This window comes from Hibiscus syriacus, unplaced genomic scaffold (assembly GCF_006381635.1).
Source record: "Hibiscus syriacus cultivar Baekdansim isolate YM2019G1 unplaced genomic scaffold, ASM638163v2 tig00110944_pilon, whole genome shotgun sequence".
Taxonomy (NCBI): domain Eukaryota; kingdom Viridiplantae; phylum Streptophyta; class Magnoliopsida; order Malvales; family Malvaceae; genus Hibiscus; species Hibiscus syriacus.
In genome coordinates, this window is record NW_024062925.1 from 1,178,414 (window position 1) to 1,198,926 (window position 20,513).

Below are 20,513 nucleotides of genomic sequence, written 5' to 3' on the forward strand. Positions count from 1 at the left end.
GACAATAGTTAGGTGATTACTGGTATAGATTACCCTTTATTTTAAATAATTTACCTTTTAATTTCTTAATTAATTTATAATTATACGTTAAATCTTTTAGAATTTTAAATTTTTATAAATTAAATTAATAATACTTATTGTGCTCGTCGAGCGTAGAAAAATTATCCTAAAAATTCAAATTATTTTAATGCGCATTGTGCATAACTCGTAAAGTTAGGTATTAGGTATAATTGCATCGACTAGGTGGCAAAATTTGTGCAACAATTTCTGGATCACGAACGCATTCATATAATTTTAAATAAAAGTTTATTCAATGTGAATGAAAAAAACAATTTATGTAAAAAGTATATATTCACAAAAATGAAAATATTACAATTTATTAATTTTAATATTTATTAAAGAATTTCAAAAATAAAAATAACATTGATTAATTAAACAATATTGTTTTGCGCCGCCGCTAAACTTAACCTGAAAACATATTATGTGGGAATGGGACTATGGGAGTTGGAGCAACCTTAGCAAGCCTCGAGGCACATGCCGTTGTTTGCCAGCTTGTTCCGCAAGTCAATATATTACAAAAAGGGATAAAACATGTTTTAGTCCTTAAAATTAAAAATATTTTCTAAATTGATCCCATAAATAATTTTTAATCCACAACAATCGTTTGCAAGTTGATAAATTTTCTCATTCTAATGTTGTAGCACAATCTCATTGTGACATGTGGTAAACATGAAAAAAACAAATCCCAAGCTCAGACTAATAGTGCTCCAATAAGTTCCAGGACAAACCTAAGAAAATATTACAGAGTTTAAGGATGAAATGTTCTTTTAACCCATTAGAAAAGTTTCTTCTTGGAAGGTTCTCAAAATCTCAAACTACAACTCCAACTTGTTTTTTTTTAATAAACAATTTTGTTAGTTAAACTTCTTCTTTTAATTAATTATTAGAACAAATTTTATTTATTTTGGTCAAGCAATTGACAGTTCATGGATCGAAGGCTATTCGCCACAAAAATATATTTAAAATTTAATTAATAAATAAGTAAAATGCATGTGCAAGTAATTGATGGGATGCACGAATGGATTGTTTAATAAGTTAAAAATGGCAAATACCTCTAAAATTTTAGTCTGCTTGCAATTTCATCATTCGGACTTCTAAAATTTATATAAGAATTATTAATATTTAATTTAGTTTCATTTTAGTTATTTTCGTCAATTATTATTAACAATAGTTGATTTAATATATTATATATTATTTTTTAATAAATTAATATCTTTTAATAAGATAATATTTATATCATTATTTTATTAGTAAAAATTTGAAAAAAAAATATAAATAATATTTAGCGAGGATCAACCATGTTAATTTAAATTTTAAAAATCAAATGATTAAATTAAAAACACTCTAAAAATTTAGAGATTGTCATTATAATTTACTCTTAAAAATAACATAAATAAATTTAATTTTTGAGTTTATAAAAAATATATTTATTGACAATGAACGCTCTATCACCCTGCTGCTACAGCCGTTAGTGCTTGAACCTGTGGCCTCTAGGAACAACAGTGATTCCTTTAACCACCAATAAGTTGGTTCATACATTAAATTAAAAATTAAGAAGTTATATTCAAAGGGTTATGAATTATCTTCCATACTTGAACTATATAATATATTAGGTAAAATTATCATAACGGAGATCTTCTACGGAAGCTGCTCTCAACCTGACGTTGGAGGCAACCTACTACCCTACCTCCCCCTTACCCCATTACATATGAGAATAGAGTCAGCTAATTTTTATAGCACTAGATTTTTTTACCCTAACTAAATTTTAGATTCAATCCCTTCATTTTAATTTGATATTTTATTATTTTTTTATAAAACATTTAATGATATATAAAAATATAATATACCCTAACTAATTAATAATAAATTATTTAGTCTAACAATAAGATTATTTTAAAAAAAGTCTACCTCATCAATTTAACAATAATGAACAATGTTGTTGATTTAAACGTAATAATATATTAAAAATTAGGGATCAAATTATACTAAACTAAAATAAATAGACTAGATTCGAAAATTCAGCACATTAATGAAACAAAACGACAAATAGACCAAAAATTAATAAGATAATCCGAATTTACTCGAAATTATATACACATTAAATAGCATTAATAGCAAGATGTTAAATGTATACAAATAGTATCAGTAACGGAAGAAGTAGAATTAATTAAAATTATTTTTGTGTGAATTGGAGGGAATGGGTGAGCGGTTAATTTAAGTCTTTTCAATTACGGGTAGCTTAGCGGAGAAGAGTGCGCAGGTTAAGCGAATATGCTTTTAAACTAGTGGGCGTAGGTTAAGACTGCAGATAGAATTCAATAAAAAATAGAAAACACCGATATAACAATAATACAATTTTTAACAAAAAAAATTCGAAGGAGAGAGAGAGAGAGAGAGAGAGAGAAAGAGATCGAAAGAAGAAGCGGCGAACGGAAAAGAAGTCGTCGTTGATGATCGATGCCGAAAATGAAGCATCTCTTGCGGAAACTCCACATCGGCGGTGGTTTAAATGAGCACCAACGATTGGCGGAAGTGCAGCCGGTGATCAGCTCGAGTCCGAGTCCTAACGTGACGGGACAAGGAACTTCTTCTTCTTCGGCGTCTTCAATTGGTTCGGGTACAATGGGGAGAATCGGGGTCGTTGAATCGATCGGGGGAGATCGGACGGCTGGGGATGAAGTGGATTTTAATTTATTGGAAGAAGAGTTTCAGTTGCAGTTGGCGTTGGCGATCAGTGCTTCGGATCCCGAGACGGCTCAGATCAACGCTGCTAAAACAATTAGCCTCGCCGGCGCCGGCTCCGACGCCAACGCTTTTGTCGAGTTACTCTCGATTCGTTATCGGGTAATATGTGATTTCTTGTTACAAATATATTTGAAAAAATATTATATTATTCACTTATAGGTTATCCGAATTTCAGTTCTTGTTTGAATCGGTTTAATATCCAACAGCCTTTTCCTCCTTATTCTGTTGATAATGCCACTATATCTATTACTTTTATATGTTTTGGTCGCATTTCATATGTTCTCATTAAATGATTTCTAGTATGTCTATTTATTTTCCATTTGTGTTCTCCATTATTCATGGATTGATTCTGATAAAAAAAAACTCAACTGTTAAAAATTTCTTATTATTGTTTCTCCGTACAGATGCTTTTGATTTGCATGTCAAGCTTGATTAATCCTGCTACTTCTATTAATTGAAGTTATGCTAAATATAGCATTGACACATTCTTCTTGGTTTTCATTGATTTTATCCTATAATTGCTCATCTTTACTACTTGAAGTTTTGCCGGTCACTTGCCAGCTTTAGGGTGTGTTTCTATTATTTGAACGTTTCCTTTCATCTTTAAGCTCTGCTATATTATGCCAGAGACCTTTTTAATTATAGCTAATTGGGAAGCTCTTTTTTCTTTAAGGTATCTTGCCAGAAACTTTACATGAATGTTTTTTTGAGAACTTATATATTTCCTGTTTCATTAGTAGGGAACGCTAGTGTTGCACTTGCCTTTCCTGTTATTATGATTCTATTTTATTTTTCTGGTTCAATTATTTCAGTAGAATACTGTTTAGGAAATGCTGATAAGGATATGAATACTAGTTGATATTAGTTTTTATTATGGATTTTTTTACTATTAAATCACTTGCCTTTCCTCAGATTAGCTGTACATGCTGAAAGGTTCCTGTTCATGTCACCTGTGAGACAAGTGCCAGGACTCATTAGTTGATTTTTTTTCTTCTTTTTTATTTTGAGGAAAACTGATTCGTATGTTGTGTGTTATTTGCAGAACTATAATGTGGTAAACTATAATGAAAAAATTGTGGATGGATTTTATGACGTGTATGGGATTGCCTCATCCCTTGGTCTGGAAGGGAAGATGCCATCTTTGATTGATCTTCAAGCAGTATCAGTGTCAGAAAAGGTTGATTATGAAGTAATTTTGGTTAACCGGTTGCTTGATCCTGAACTGCAAGCACTTGAGAAAAGAGTGTATAACATATATGTGCAGTCCCTAGCTTTAGGCCATGGCCTGTTTTTGAGTGACTTGATTCAGAAAATTGCAGAAATGGTTGTCAACAGAATGGGTGGGCCAGTAGCTGGTGCTGAAGAAATGTTGCGAATGTGGACCTTGAGAAGTTATGAGTTACGGAATTCTCTTAACAATATCATTCTTCCATTGGGAAGACTTGATGTTGGACTTTCGCGCCACAGAGCCCTGCTGTTTAAGGTTTTAAATCATCTTATTTCCATAATGTTAAAATTAGCCCATGAAAGGAGTGTGTTTTCTTTTTAGCTAGTCAGATTATCCTGCCCCTTTTTGCATTTTACCCTGAATCGGTGATAAATGTGTGTGTGCCTTTTAAGAGAAATTCTCTCTTGCTTCCGCTTCTAGGTTCTAGCTGATAGAATTAATCTCCCATGCATGCTAGTCAAAGGGAGCTATTACACTGGTACAGACGATGGAGCAGTGAACTTGGTTAGAATCAACAATGGAAGGTAGTATCCTCCTGCTGGCATCTAGAAATTATTCTTTGATTTTACTAACCAATCATTGCATTTCTAGAATTTGTGCACATTGGGGTCTTTTTTCTCTAATACTTTCCTCAGCATGTTGTCATACAAGTTAAAAAAATTGTCCGAACCAGTTATTAGGTTGATATTTTTCCCCTTTTATGCTAAATACACATCTGTTTATTTATTTTTTTAGTGCCATCCTGTCTTCTGCTTTATGCAGTTTTGTTGTCAAGCCAATGTGAAATTTTTTATATTGTGTTGCCACAAGTTTTGATGATGTACGATTATCTGAAATAATGCAGTGAATATATTATCGATCTGATGGGTGCTCCCGGAACACTGATTCCTGCTGAAGTACCAAGCTGTCAGCTCCTAAGGTCTGCACTGGATGTAAGGGGCTTTAATGAAGCCTCTCAAGGTTCGTGTTTGGTATTTGACAAAGAAATTGAAAATTTGGCAGCTTCAGCTGCTCTAAATATGGGAATTAAAACTGGTGCCATGAGGGCAGCTGAATTTGCGAGCAGTCAGACAAATGAAGATGGAAGGGGCCTTGCCAGAAGAGATGCTGCTGAGAGAACTGAACAGGAGTTAGGGAAGCTTCTTTCCTCAGCACCTAACTATAGTGATAGCTTTTCTGGCATTCATGAAAAACCTTCATCAGCACAAAAGAGAAAGGTTAAAAATGTGTCGAAGTATGTTATTAGCGCAGCAAAGGACCCGGAGTTTGCTCAGAAATTGCATGCTGTTTTATTGGAGAGTGGTGCATCACCTCCTCCAGATTTGTTCATGGATATTAGTTCTCAGGATCTTAGTGAACAAAGTATGCCTGGACAAGTAGTGAAAGAGACAAATGTGGTTGCTTCAGAAAATATTAATTCCAATATGAGGCAAAAGCAAATGGCTAAGCACCAAAGGGAGTTGGAAACTAATGTGATAAATTCTAATGTTATATACGGTGGTTCAAACAAGGGATTTCTTCTTGGTAATTCAGCTGATGGTTGGATACAAGTTCGTAAGTCTTCCTTCTTTACTAATGGGTTTTTCCAAATACAGCCAGAAAATGTCTTGGCCATGGATGAGAAACTAATACAAAGGACTTTTGGTACTGGTTTCAATGAAGAATCTGCATTGGAAATGATTGAAAGCACAGATAGTGATTTGCATCTGGGTAGCAATGGTCGCAGTGAGAAGATTTACCCTATACTAAGAGAAGTTTCGGAATGGGAAATTCCATGGGAGAATCTTCAAATTGGTGATCGCATTGGTATTGGTAAGGTTTCATAACAGCACAATAAGTATTTTTCCTTTTAATACATGTCTGTCGCGCCAATTTCCATTGTTCTTTTTAGTTCTGGGTAGCATATTTCAATTATTAACGTGATACAGCTTGTAACCCAATTAAAGAAGTTCTGGTAGGATGTCCTGGTTTTTCTGTTTATAGTGGTTGGACGTACAATATGAAAATCTGAATCTAATCAGCCAAAAATCTATTAATTGTTTGACTGTGCATCCTACTCTCCAATCTCAGATTAATCTATCATTTATCAGTATATTATATCTCTGCCTAAACTGACATTCGGTTTACCACACCTCTAGAGGTCAATCCGGTATAGTTCACACTATCTGCGCAGGATTGTGCAAGTCTTCTAGATATCTGCAAATGTTGTTTGTGAAATAGGTTATGCCAGTTTTTTGGTTCTGTTGATTTAAGAATAGGAGCTATCTCAGTTTGAATTCTTTTTTATATTCATATTTAATTATATCTACAATCATAGAATGTAGTAGTTGCTTGAACATGACCTCTTTTTTTGACTGAGTTGCTTGAACATGACTTGATTGTTCTCTACCAGTCCATATTTCCATAATAAGTGAACATTTGCCTTGCAGGATCATATGGTGAGGTCTACCGAGCAGATTGGAATGGCACTGTGAGTTACATTTGCTTCTACATTTCATTTCATGGAACTTTAAGGAATAACATACTACTAGATGTCACAGTTACCACAATAACAGTGCTACTGCTACATGCCAAAATTTCCTAGGTTTATTAATCTTTCACCGAGTCGTGAAGGGATTCAAATAGCGGAACGCAAACGTTATAGCGGCCGTTATTTCGCGGTAACGCCACCGTCCAAAACTGATATTAACGAATTTCAAGTTGGGTAGTAGATTCCCGTCGATAGCGGTCCATCGAGTCCACAATCTAACGGGTAAAGGTGGATAGCGTCGATAACAGGACGCTATTAACGTTATTCCACTGTTACTGCCAAAAAATTAAGAAAACCTAATTTCACACCCAAAAAATCAAGAGAGAGAGCATATTGATTATCAAGAGTTTAAAAATCAAGGCTCACCAAAGAGACAATGATTAAAACGGAGAGGAGACAAATTGGCAAAACAAAGTTATTTTGGAAGAAAATCTTACGTCGGTTATGCTTTACCGTCGGTGAAGAAGAGGAGTAACAGAACAGACTTTCATCGAAGGTAAAAAATTAAGAGCCTTAGGTGGCGTTTGGTTCGCTGGAATATTTCTGAGGGAATTGGAATCTGTGAAGGAATTAGAATCTGTCAGGAATTGAAATCCAATTCCATATTCTGTTTGGTTGGCAGGAATTGAATTGGAATCCAATTCCATATTCTGTTTGGTTCGCAGACATGTGAGATGAATTTGATTTCAGTAATGTAAATTGATAGGATTGTCCTTCTTGTTTTTTTTTGCTTAATTTTAGTTTGTTTTATAAATTACATGTTGCAATATATTATAAAAATTTAAAAAAAAATAAATTTTAATTTTATTGATTGATTATTCATTTCAATAAATTATAAAAATCATGTTAATAAACATCATAAGTTAAAATCATCTCAATTAGGGATGGCCATGGGTCGGGTTGGGTCGGGTTTTTGGTCTACCCGACTCGACCTGAGAACAAGGGAACCTCCATCCGAAACCCGACCTGACCAAAATAAAGTTTTACTCGACCCGACCTTAATATATGAATTAGAAACCTGACCCGACCCAAAATAATAAAAAAATTATTTTTATTCAATAAAAATAATGACTTAATTGAAAAAAATTATATATAGAGAGGTATTATTGTAATTATTCCTAAATATATAAGGTAAAATTATATATATTTTTGGGTTGGGTATTTTTCACCTTAAACCCGAACTCGACCCGACCCGAACATTACACTTAAAAAAACCGACCCGACCCGACCCGAATATATGAATTAGAAACCCGACCCGAAATAAAAAATATTTTTATTCAATATACGAATAAGTTACCAAAAGATTGATGAGGGTTGTATGATCAAATTTCAATTCCCTTCAACAAAGGAATTGAATTTCATCATATAATGGATGAAATTCACTTTCCCTCATTTGATGGAAAGTTGAAGCCATGAGGGATTCCAATTCCCTTGAAAAACTTGAACTAAATATGAGAAAGTGGTGGAATTGGATTTCAATTCCCCCTAATTCCAAGGAATTCATGCGAACCAAACATCACCTTAAAATTTGGGAGTCAAGAGTTGAGAGAATTGAGTGTTGAGAGAATAAAAGAAGAAAGGTTTGGAGTTTTCCACTCCAAGAGCCTTAATATTTTTTGCCCGTCCCACTCTCACCCTCCTATTTTTATTTTTAAATTTTTTAAAATCAATTAAAAAATTAAATAGTTTGTTTATTTGCCATCACTCCCTCCAATCTTTTAAAATCTATAATTTAGTCCCATCTTTTAAAATTTATAATTTAATCTTTAGTTTAGAATGTAAATTTTAGTTTTTATTTAATTTAGTCATAATTTTAGTAATCTAAATTTCTGCAATTTAAATTTTATACTTTTATTTTAATTCTATTTGATTTAGTAATTTTATTCTATCACTGAGTTTCTAAAGTTTTCTATTTGATTAAACTATATAATATATATGTCATTTTCGCTTAGAAAATATTATAAAAATTATTAAAAATGAGATTTTATAATTATAATTATAATTATTATGTATTAGGATAAGTTGTGCGAAATTTAAAAATATTCACAACGCGACACCCACAGTGACCGCAATAACATATGTTATGTCCTCAATCGCGATAAACGAGACCGAAAACACGGCCGCGAACGTTATTTAAATCCCTGGTCGTGACATTGGCATTGTTTATGCCAAGTTCTGTAGCAGGAAAAAAAGATTAGATCAATGTGATTGAGTAATTCTGGTAATATGTGGTGTGAAGTTAGTAAAATCTAACAAAATCTCCAACTGCTGTGGCAAGTCTACGAAGAGATCAGCAGCAATTTCTATTAAATAATTCTTTTATTGATTGATTAAACTATATGGGTTGTTCGAAACCTCTCTTTAATGTCTTCTAATGGTTTTTACATTTTGGGGTTTGTCTAATTGTCTTTGTTTTCTCTTCAGGAGGTTGCTGTGAAGAAGTTTCTAGATCAAGACTTCCCTGGTGATGCATTAGTTCAGTTTAAATGTGAAGTGAGCCCAGAAAGTTACTTCTTATATATGTTTATTTCTTCTCATGTTTGTCGGCTCAACTTTTATGTATAGCTGAATGACTTTATTGATCATCGGTGTTTGATTACCCTGTGCAGGTTGAAATCATGCTAAGGTTGAGGCATACAAATGTTGTTCTTTTCATGGGAGCTGTTACTCGTTCTCCTAATTTCTCTATATTGACAGAGTTTCTCCCCAGGTTGATTTTCTTTATACAGTCCAAATAGTTATATTTTTACTCTTTATCTTTAACAATCAGAGAATGAACCCTGTCTGCACGTTATTTTTTTATTTGTTATGGGCTGTGTGACGGCCATTTTGAACTTCGTGTTGGTTTCCTTCTAGTTTTAAAGAATGAAGGCTGAAACTAATCTTAATCTTGTACTTTGTCCCTATGTTGCTCGGACTCGGGTGTAAGTGACAGACGGGTATAGCTTGATTTTTCCAAGTCTCTCTGCTTGAAGGATCCTTGGAGGTCATACCCTATATCCAAGTGTCGGACTTGAGTATTGGGCACGGGTACTTAATAAAAAATGAAGAGTCCGAGCAACATAGCTCTGTCCCGATCAGAATGTTGTCCATGGTTTTTCCTTATGTTTTTGATACATGTACCACAATGTAAGGTACTTGGTGCTTGCATCTTGTGCTTTGCTGTGTATGAAGATGATGAATCATTCTCTTCTGAGTTTTCATTTTTATTCACATGTCAGGAATTGAAATCCAATTCCATATTCTGTTTGGTTGGCAGGAATTGAATTGGAATCCAATTCCATATTCTGTTTGGTTCGCAGACATGTGAGTAGGGTTGTAAATGAGACGAGACAGATCGTGAGCTACTCGAGATCGACTCGATCAAGGCTCGAAAAAATACTCGGATCGAATGAACTCGACTCGAGCTCGACTCGAGTTTTTAACGAGCCGAAACGAGCTACTCGATACTCGACTCGAAAAGCTCGTGAGCAGCTCGAAAAAATATTATATTATAATTTTAGATTTTTTAAAATTACATTATTAAAAATACACTATTGATAATTATAACATTTTAAAAATATATTAAAAATTATATAATACAACTACCCTCAAATTTTAATTAATATCTTTTATAATGAACCCTAAACCCTAAAACATAAATCATAAAGTCTAAACCCTAAACCCTAAATTGTACTTACCTCATAAATCGATATTAAGTCGATTAATTAATGTCTTTGTAATGAACCCTAAAATCTATTTCATAAATCCTAAACCCTAAACTACAAGCCTTAAACCCTAAACCTTAATCCCTATACCCGATTATATGATAGGAGTTAAGTTATGCACATGAAAGTCACATACAAATTATGTAAAATGATGTTATGTGACTCCTAAATAAATCATTAGCATACTTATACATAAATATATCAACATGCAAAATAAATATACACAACTAATTAAAGAAAACAATCCTAAACAGAGACTAAATTAAGAGAAACCTAAACGTGAGGACTAATTTAAGCTAAATATACTAACTTTAGAATGATGATTAAATTCACGTAAATGTAAAATTGAACTTACAAAATTGGAATTAAACCAATGACTTAAATACAAAATGCGCATAAACTATAGGGTCTTATATGCAATTGATACTATTCGGTTTAAGCTAAAATAAAATGAAAAATAACATAAATGACACCTGAACATTTAAAACAAATAAGAAAATTTAAACAAATGTGATTGAAATACAAAAATTAAAATATAACATACCAAACTATAAATTTATTAAACATGCATATACATATTAAACTAATGACTAAATTTAAATAAACGTAAAATTCAACATACAAATCAAGAATTAAATTAAGGATTTACAAAAGCGTGCTCAAGTTTGGGGGACTATAACTTAATTTACCAAAAAATTAATATGAAACCTAAATTTAACTAAACCTAAACTAAACTCACGCACACAAAATACCAAACATAGCCGCACAGCCCTAATAGCAAAATTGCTCTCTCTGTGTGTCTTAGTTTGAAGCTTCAAGTGCAAAGTCAAGGGATTTGAGGGTGAAGAAGAGGATAGAGATCTCTCTGCCTTCAAAGTTTGATCCTTGAATTCAAAGCTTTATACTTTTCTAACTTGTTCTTCCCTTCTATATTTTTAGCTTTCTTTTCATTTCTTTTTTTTCTCTCCTGGCTCCTGTCCATCTAGAAAGAATTTTTGTCTTGTCCTCTATTCTGTTGCATTCTTTTCTGTTCGAGCGTCATTGCTTCAAAGCGGATTTTGAAGGAACTCAAGGATTTGTAGAAAGATCCACCCACTTCTTGTAGTGCTGGTAACATTTCATCTTCTACCGCCTAACGTCAATATATCTTTACCAACAATACCATACTTTGATCTCATTGTTTATGTTGCTTACCCTACCTTTTTCATTGTTTTTAACTGCGTACTTAGTTTTAGCTTATGAATAAAATCGATTAAAAATTTAAAACCCCAAAGCTCCAAACTTGACTCCTTGTATTTGCTTTAGCTCGTTTACCCTTATATACGTTAGGGCTGCTTATTGTTGAAAATGAAGGTTTTCATTATGAAAAATGAGCAAATCCCTTCCTTAGGCCTTGATCTTCATGTAGTCTGTTTGCCTTCCAACTTGATTTTGATTTAATCGACAAGCTTTTCGGTTCCTATACTAGAATTGCTTGATCCGATTCAGACTGTTCATTATTATTATCTGAACTTTGACTTGTGCATCAATGGATGACATTTAGGTAACCTTTGGATGCTTTTTTTTTGTAATAGGTCCTGTAGCTCAAGACATGTTTCATTGGCAAGCAACAATTGTGGGCCCTTCCGATAACCCTTATGCTGGAGGTGTATTTTTAGTTATGATTCATTTTCCTCCGGACTACCCTTTCAAGCCTCCTAAGGTAATTTACTTCACCCGCGATGTTTTACTCTAGTGTTGATGATTGTTCGTATGATACTCTACACACTCTTTTCATGGACAACGTTGTTTTGTTGTATAGGTTGCATTTAGAACCAAGGTCTTCCATCCAAACATCAACAGCAACGAGAGCATTTGTCTTGATATCCTACAATGGAGCCCTGCACTGACCATTTCCAAGGTCTGTCCTTACTCCTGCTAATATCATGGTTAAAATAGTACAATGTATAAACATTGTCAACAAAACTAACACTGGTGAAAAACAGGTTTTGCTCTCAATCTGCTCCTTACTGACTGATCCTAACCCCGACAACCCACTTGTTCCAGAGTCCAGACAAACAAAACTAACTCGTTTTCTATTATACCTATTAGTCTTTTTTTAACAGGTTGTTTCTAAATGACGTGTAATGGCATGGATTCGAGCATGGCCAGCATTTGCAGGCTCTGTCCCTTGTTGTGCTTGGTGCTCTGTCCCTTGTTTTGTGTGTCTGCAGGGCATGGATTCGAGCATGGCCAGTATGGGCGACAGCAACATTGGTTTCGGTGGATGGCTGACCAGCATGGGTCTTCCTCGGTGGGTTCACGTGGGTAGTGTACTGTCTCGGGCTTCCTCCTAGTGGATTTGCACCATATATTAATTATCTTAAGTTTCTTGTAATTGTATTTTTATTTTTTATATTTTTTATAGTTCATACATTCATATTATAATGTATTGGTGATGGTTGATTAAAGGGAAAATTATTTATATATTTTAAATGCAATATAAGATTTTTGTAGGTTCAACTTCGAGTTTGAGTTCGAGCTTGAATCGAGTTTGAGTTCGAGTTTGAGCTTGAATCGAGCTTCAATCGAGCTCGAGTCTCGAGCTTCAATCGAGCTCGAGTCTCGAGCTTCAATCGAGCTCGAGTCTCGAGCTTCAATCGAGCTCCTGAATTTCTTTTTTTGAGTTTGAGCATATTCGAGTTCGAGTCGAGTTTCAATATTATCTTTCGAGTTCGAGTCGAGTTTGAAAATTTTAGGCTCGCGAGTTTTCGAGTCTAGTCGAGCTTACATTTAAAGTTTTCGAGTTCGAGTCGAGCTTTGCGATACTCGAGCTCGACTCGGCTTGTTTACACCCCTACATGTGAGATGAATTTGATTTCAGTAATGTAAAATGACATAATTGTCCTTCTTGTTTTTTTTTGTTTAATTTTAGTTTGTTTTATAAATTACATGTAGTAATATATTATAAAAATTTAAAAAAAATTAAATTTTAATTTTATTAATTGATTATTCATTTCAATAAATTATAAAAATCATGTTAATAAACATCATAAGTTAAAATCATTTCAATTAGGGATGGCCATGGGTCGGGTTTTTGGTTTACTTGACCCGACCCGAGAACAAGGGAACCTCCATCCGAGACTCGACCCAACCAAAATAAAGTTTTACTCGACTCGACCTTAATATATGAATTAGAAACCCGACCCGACCCGAAATAATAAAAAAATTATTTTTATTCAATAAAAACAATGACTTAATTGAAAAAAATTATATATAGAGAGGTATTATTGTAATTATTCCTAAATATATAAGGTAAAATTATATATATTTTCGGGTCGGGTGTTTTTCACCTTAAACCCGAACTCGACCCGACCCGAACATCACACTTAAAAAACCGACCCGACCAAAATAAAGTTTCACCCGACCCGACCCGAATATATGAATTAGAAACCGACCCGAAATAAAAAAAATATTTTTATTCAATATATGAATAAGTTACCAAAAGATTGATGAGGGTAGTATGATCAAATTTCAATTCCCTTCAACAAAGGAATTGAATTTCATCATAGAATGGATGAAATTTACTTTCCCTCATTTGATGGAAAGTTGAAGCCACGAGGGATTCCAATAACTTGGAAAACTTGAACCAAACATGAGAAAGTGGTGGAATTAGATTTCAATTCCCCCTAATTCCAAGGAATTCATGCGAACTAATATTTTTTGCCCGTCCCACTCTCACCCTCCTATTTTTATTTTTAAAATTTTTAAAATCAATTAAAAAATTAAATAGTTTGTTTATTTGCCATCACTCCCTCCAATCTTTTAAAATCTATAATTTAGTCCCATCTTTTAAAATTTATAATTTAATCTTTAGTTTAGAATGTAAATTTTAGTTTTTATTTAATTTAGTCATAATTTTAGTAATCTAAATTTCTGCAATTTAAATTTTATAATTTTATTTTAATTCTATTTGATTTAGTAATCTTATTCTATCACTGAGTTTCTAAAGTTTTCTATTTGATTAAACTATATAATATATATGTCATTTTCGCTTAGAAAACATTATAAAAATTATTAAAAATGAGATTTTATAATTATAATTATAATTATAATTATTATGTATTAGGATAAGTTATGCGAAATTTAAAAATATTCACAACGCGACACCTACAGTGACCGCAATAACATCTGTTATGTCCTCAATCGCGATAAACGAGATCGAAAACACGGCCGCGAACGTTATTTAAATCCCTGGTCGTGACATTGGCATTGTTTATGCCAAGTTCTGTAGCAGGAAAAAAGATTAGATCAATGTGATTGAGTAATTCTGGTAATATGTGGTGTGAAGTTAGTAAAATCTAACAAAATCTCCAACTGCTGTGGCAAGTCTACGAAGAGATCAGCAGCAATTTCTATTAAATAATTCTTTTATTGATTGATTAAACTATATGGGTTGTTCGAAACCTCTCTTTAATGTCTTCTAATGGTTTTTACATTTTGGGGTTTGTCTAATTGTCTTTGTTTTCTCTTCAGGAGGTTGCTGTGAAGAAGTTTCTAGATCAAGACTTCTCTGGTGATGCATTAGTTCAGTTTAAATGTGAAGTGAGCCCAGAAAGTTACTTCTTATATATGTTTATTTCTTCTCATGTTTGTCGGCTCAACTTTTATGTATAGCTGAATGACTTTATTGATCATCGGTGTTTGATTACCCTGTGCAGGTTGAAATCATGCTAAGGTTGAGGCATCCAAATGTTGTTCTTTTCATGGGAGCTGTTACTCGTTCTCCTAATTTCTCTATATTGACAGAGTTTCTCCCCAGGTTGATTTTCTTTATACAGTCCAAATAGTTATATTTTTACTCTTTATCTTTAACAATCAGAGAATGAACCCTGTCTGCACGTTATTTTTTATTTGTTATGGGCTGTGTGACGGCCATTTTGAACTTCGTGTTGGTTTCCTTCTAGTTTTAAAGAATGAAGGCTGAAACTAATCTTAATCTTGTACTTTGTCCCTATGTTGCTCGGACTCGGGTGTAAGTGACAGACGGGTATAGCTTGATTTTTCCAAGTCTCTCTGCTTGAAGGATCCTTGGAGGTCATACCCTATATCCAAGTGTCGGACATGAGTATTGGGCACGGGTACTTAATAAAAAATGAAGAGTCCGAGCAACATAGCTCTGTCCCGATCAGAATGTTGTCCATGGTTTTTCCTTATGTTTTTGATACATGTACCACAATGTAAGGTACTCGGTGCTTGCATCTTGTGCTTTGCTGTGTATGAAGATGATGAATCATTCTCTTCTGAGTTTTCATTTTTATTCAGATAAAATTCTGAACCTCTCTAGTGTTGATCTGGTTTGTATCGAGAAATGGATTAATTTAAAATGACAAGGTTGGTCATCCTGTCTTAATTTCTTCTTGCCCCTCCCTTGTTATGCAGGGGAAGTTTGAATAAGCTTCTGCATCGATCCAATCCTCAACTCGACGAGAAAAGAAGAATGCGAATGGCTATTGATGTGGTAGTAACCACAAGTGAATAAATTACTTTCATTTCTTTTGCTTCTTTTCATGCACTAACCTTTCTCAACTCGCCCCTTTCCTTTCACTTTTCTCCCTGCATGTTTGTTTTCAAATAGTTGATGGACCATTTTCATTGTTTGTAGGCAAAAGGTATGGATTATTTGCACACAAGCAATCCTACTATAGTGCATCGAGATTTGAAAACACCAAACCTCCTTGTTGATAAGAACTGGGTCGTAAAGGTGCGTATCTCAGAACTAATTTCCTTCCAAACGTCTTGATTTTGCTCGTAGTTTATTTAAGCAACTTTAACAGGTTGCTGCATTCTCTACTGAAAAATGCCTTTCACATTCTTTTTTCCTGATTTGCTTCTCTGTTTAGGTCTGTGATTTTGGGTTGTCACGCATGAAGCATCATACTTTCCTATCCTCAAAGTCTACTGCTGGAACGGTAATATTACTAAAAGATAATCCTCCATCTTCACTTTTTGTTTGTCTTACTTTCCTGTTTATCCAAATCCATCATATCCTTTTCTTGAAGTAAAATCCTTTCGTTGAACTGCAGCCTGAATGGATGGCACCGGAACTACTAAGGAATGAGCCGGCTAATGAGAAGTATGTCAGTTTAACAGTAAAATAGCATGTTTTTACTCTGACATATCTATTCTGTTTCTTATACAAACAGACTGATTTGGTTGCAGATGTGATGTGTACAGTTTCGGTGTGATATTATGGGAATTGGCTACTTTACGCATTCCCTGGAAAGGTTTGAATCCAATGCAAGTTGTCGGAGCTGTTGGATTCCAAAATAGACGTCTAGAAATCCCTGAAGACATTGATCGGGTGGCTGCACAGATCATTCGTGATTGTTGGCAAACGTGAGTTCTAGATGCTATTTATGTCGCATTTTTTCCTATATAATGAGAATGATTATAATATCATTTCGTCCGATCTTTGCTTCAACAGTTCAACTAATTTCTTTTGAATGTTAAATTGATCTCGAGTTTCTTGGGCACTCCTATAAGCATCTGCAAAGATGGCAGTCTTTTGCATGTTGTAAACTTTAACGAAACTCTCGATAGCATTCTTAGTCAGCTTGTATAATTTAGTCATTGCTCGTGATTTCCGTGTATCGTACCAACATCAACGATACCAATGAGCTCGCTGTTCTTTATGGTCTGTAATCTTTTTTTTTTTTGCATTGATCCTTCCTTGTTTCTAATTTCTTTTCCAGGGAGCCACATCTACGACCGTCATTCGCACAGCTCATGTCCCGTCAACTGCGACTTCAACATCTGTACATGGAAAGGCAAAACTCAAAAAATCAAATTATAGAATGATAAGGTACACAGTGTTTGATGTAATAAGTACTCAATTAGCCGTTTCCTTGGTCAGAGACCGAGGCAGCCAGTTTTCTTTTTAAGGTGCAAAGAAAGTTAGAGCCAGGAGTCGGGGAAAGTGTCGGCTCATTCGAAGTGGGGGATCGGCATACTTCCCCAATCCTAGAAATAGGGTGGATTCAATCCTCTTTAAAGTAAAGCCATTGAGGATACCTCTTGAAAAATTGTGTTTTAGTATCATGAATAGGTAGAGCCTTTGTCAAGTGTAAGAAAGTTACCAAAAAGGAAAAAAAACAAAGAAGAAAAAGAAATAAATAGTCTGCCAAGTTATTGATCTTTAAGATCATTGTTTTGGGTAAAGAAATCCCAATTCTTGGAACTCGTAAACATTTGATTCCCCATGTGAAAAAACCATAATAGGTAAAAGAAAGAAAAGAGTATTGTATGCTTGGTTCTTATTATATGCAAAATAGCATACTCCAAACTGTTTTAATGGCTCGAATTTAAATTGATTTGATGTGAGTCTGATGGTAACGCGAGAATCATGGTAGCGTAGAAACAAGTGTAACCTAAAATATTTCCCGCCACTCGTTTGGAAATAAAAGTAAAAATGAATATTATTAATAACAGAGTAATACAATCGGTGATGTGGGTCCCTCACCCAGAATGGTTCATGATTCATGGACCTTATTCCTTTGAACTTTTTTTTGATCATTTTTAACAGTAGTAGATGTAGAATTTTTTTTTTGAGGATGGGTATAAATATATAAATAATATAATTTTTTTTTGATATGATAGAATTTTAAGGTGTGCACCATAGAATTTCAAGGTAAGAACACATATACTAATGAAATAAACTTTGAATTTTTTAAATGAAAATTCGAATTTTAAAAAATTTCAGAATAAATGTGTGGCAACATGAGTCCGCCACTGATTTTTAAATTATAGTATTATCATATAATACTCTATTATGAGTTTCTTTTTATATATTGATAGTGAAGGATCATATCATGTAGGATAATAAAATAAGGAGAAAATCGCCTCAGTGACCAAAAATGCCTTATAATATACGATTTTAACCAACTTTTTTTGGATTTGTCAAAATGACCAACAAAATCGCAACGCGATCCCCAGAATCGCAAATCAGTTTCCAAAATCGCAACGCGATTCTTGAAAATCGCAATGCGATAGTACAAATTCGCATTGCGATTTTACAGAATCGCAACGCGAATATGAAAATCGCAACGCGAACACATAAATCGCAACGCGTATCCGTAAATCGCAACGTGTATCCGTAAATCGCAACGCGTATCCGTAAATCGCAATGCGTATCCGTATATCGCAACGCGTATCCGTAAATCGCAACGATAATCCGTAAATCGCAACGAGAATCTGTAAATCGCAACGATAATCCGTAAATCGCAACGATAATCCGTAAATCGCAACGATAATCCGTAAATCGCAACGATAATCCGTAAATCGCAACGAGAATCTGTAAATCACAACACTGAAATTTTGGGTATATAACTACGCAACAGCAGCAAATCATAAACTAAATCCCTAAATCGCAACTCATTCCATCTCCATCTATCACTCTCTCCGGCGACATCCGTTCCTATATCCAACGACATCCTTCCCAATCCGGCAACAGGTTTTAGTTTCGCAGCTCGTCTGTTTAGTAAATTAATTTACAACCATGAAATCATCTAATGTTGATCATGTTTGGATAGATTTGTGTTTTGGAGGGTCATGGGATAATGTTCATGGTGTTTTACAATATATGCCTTTACCCATGAATCTTCAACTAAAATTGTCTTTACAAAAGTTAACTTATGAAACTCTAATGCTACGTGTTTCAAATAAATTGAATTTAGAGCCCCTAAGTGGATTTAGGCTATCTTATCAGAGAAATGGTAAAGTTTATTTGTTAACCGACAATGAAGATGTTGAACGATTCATTGCTTACATTAGTGTTTCACAAGATGATGTTACATTGTATGTTGTTGAACCTAGAAGTAGTATTGTTGGGTCAGTAGCGGGTAGTAATCAACTAAGTTTTTCTCAAAACCCACAACCTTTCTCTAATCCAAATCCCAATCAACTTTCAGCACCAAATTCCGGTTTTCGTATTGACCAGTTAGATGATGATGAGCCAACAGAAAAAATTGTGAGTACTAGTCAGTATTCGAAATTTGGTCTTGGTCATATCCGGACTTTGATATTGGTCAATACACGGATTTTGATGATGTTTCAGAAGAAGAAACAGACCCTGCGTGTAATGATTTGATATTGGTCAATACCCGAATTTTGATGATGAAACAGCCGTTGCCGAAGAATGTATTGTTGATGATAATGAGGAGGAAGTTACGACTGTGAATGAACATGTTGAACATCCATTCTGTAATTCATATAATCCTGAAGAAGAAAAAGAAGAAGAAAAGTCCCCGAAGAAAGGAAAATGCCACGGGCGTATAACTGGAATATGCCAGAATTACTTCAGATACCGGAAGAAGAGTTGGTAAAGAAAGCAGTTGATTGTTACGCAAAAGTTATTCGTATCAAGAAAGATGATTGTTTTGATACAAAGGACTTGAAGATAGCTTTGTATACGAAATGTGTGGAAGATGGCTATCAACTAAAAGTTAACAAATCAAGCAAAGATCGTTTCGAAACAAGGTGTATGATTGACAAAAACTGTACGTGGCGTATGATTGCAAAGAGAATAAAAGATTGCGAAATGTTTCAAGTTAGGACTTTTATTGATAAACATACATGTTCAAGAACCCAAGTTTTTCCTCACCATAGACAGGCAAACAAAAAGGTGTTGGGTGGTTTTCTGGCTGAGTTAATGTTTTTGAATGGCAGGGTATATCGGGGACATGAAATTATGACTGACATGAATGCTCGGTTCAAGATTAGTATATCATATTCTCAAGCTTGGAGAGCCAAATGTTATGCCTTGGAATTGTTGAGAGGGTCGCCAGAAGCATCGTTTGCCCAACTGCCGGCTTATTGTCACAATTTAAAGCTGAAAAATCCTGGGTCGGTAACTCATATCAAAAAAGATAGAGATGGACGCTTTGAGTTGCTGTTTATCGCCATTGGTGCTACGGTTAGTAAATCAATATAATTTTGTTGACTCATTTTTGTTAGTTACATGCATTTCACATTTAAATGATTATATTTCTTATGTATATTATTTTGTAGATTCGTTCGTTTATTACTTGCATGCGCCCAGTTATTATAGTTGACGGAGCACATTTGAAAGGTCGATACCTTGGAGTAAACTTATTAGCAGTAGCCATGAATGCTAACAATGGGATATTGCCAATAGCTTACGGGGTTGGCAAATCTGAAACCTCTGATTCATGGACATGGTTTATGGGGCATCTTAGGGATTGCA

General features: G+C 34.2%; 1 protein-coding gene across 2 annotated transcripts; it reads left to right on the forward strand.

Annotated features, from left to right (window-relative positions):
- The first annotated feature begins 2,458 nt into the window (after positions 1-2,458).
- Positions 2,459-17,404, forward strand: LOC120147829 (serine/threonine-protein kinase EDR1-like). Of its 2 annotated transcripts, XM_039161115.1 has the most exons (13): positions 2,459-2,904; positions 3,848-4,288; positions 4,454-4,557; positions 4,878-5,845; positions 6,463-6,503; positions 14,786-14,854; positions 14,971-15,071; positions 15,692-15,770; positions 15,915-16,013; positions 16,153-16,221; positions 16,336-16,385; positions 16,472-16,648; positions 17,005-17,404. In XM_039161115.1, the coding sequence occupies exons 1-13, from the start codon at positions 2,518-2,520 to the stop codon at positions 17,108-17,110; spliced, it is 2,691 nt and encodes an 896-aa protein (XP_039017046.1). In that variant the 5' UTR covers positions 2,459-2,517; the 3' UTR covers positions 17,111-17,404. The 2 variants fall into 2 exon arrangements, 1 of the variants encoding a protein (XP_039017046.1); XR_005518324.1 differs by lacking the exons at positions 14,786-14,854; positions 14,971-15,071; positions 15,692-15,770; ... (3 more) ...; positions 16,472-16,648; positions 17,005-17,404 and adding exons at positions 8,988-9,056; positions 9,173-9,273; positions 11,845-11,972; positions 12,072-12,140.
- Positions 17,405-20,513: the final 3,109 nt, after the last annotated feature.

Coding starts and splice junctions, on each gene's coding strand:
- LOC120147829 (XM_039161115.1), top strand. CDS start 2,518: ATGCCGAAAATGAAGCATCTCTTGCGGAAACTCCACATCGGCGGTGGT. Junction 4,558..4,877: donor GTTAGAATCAACAATGGAAG/GTAGTATCCTCC, acceptor GAAATAATGCAG/TGAATATATTATCGATCTGA. Junction 14,855..14,970: donor TAGTTCAGTTTAAATGTGAA/GTGAGCCCAGAA, acceptor TACCCTGTGCAG/GTTGAAATCATGCTAAGGTT.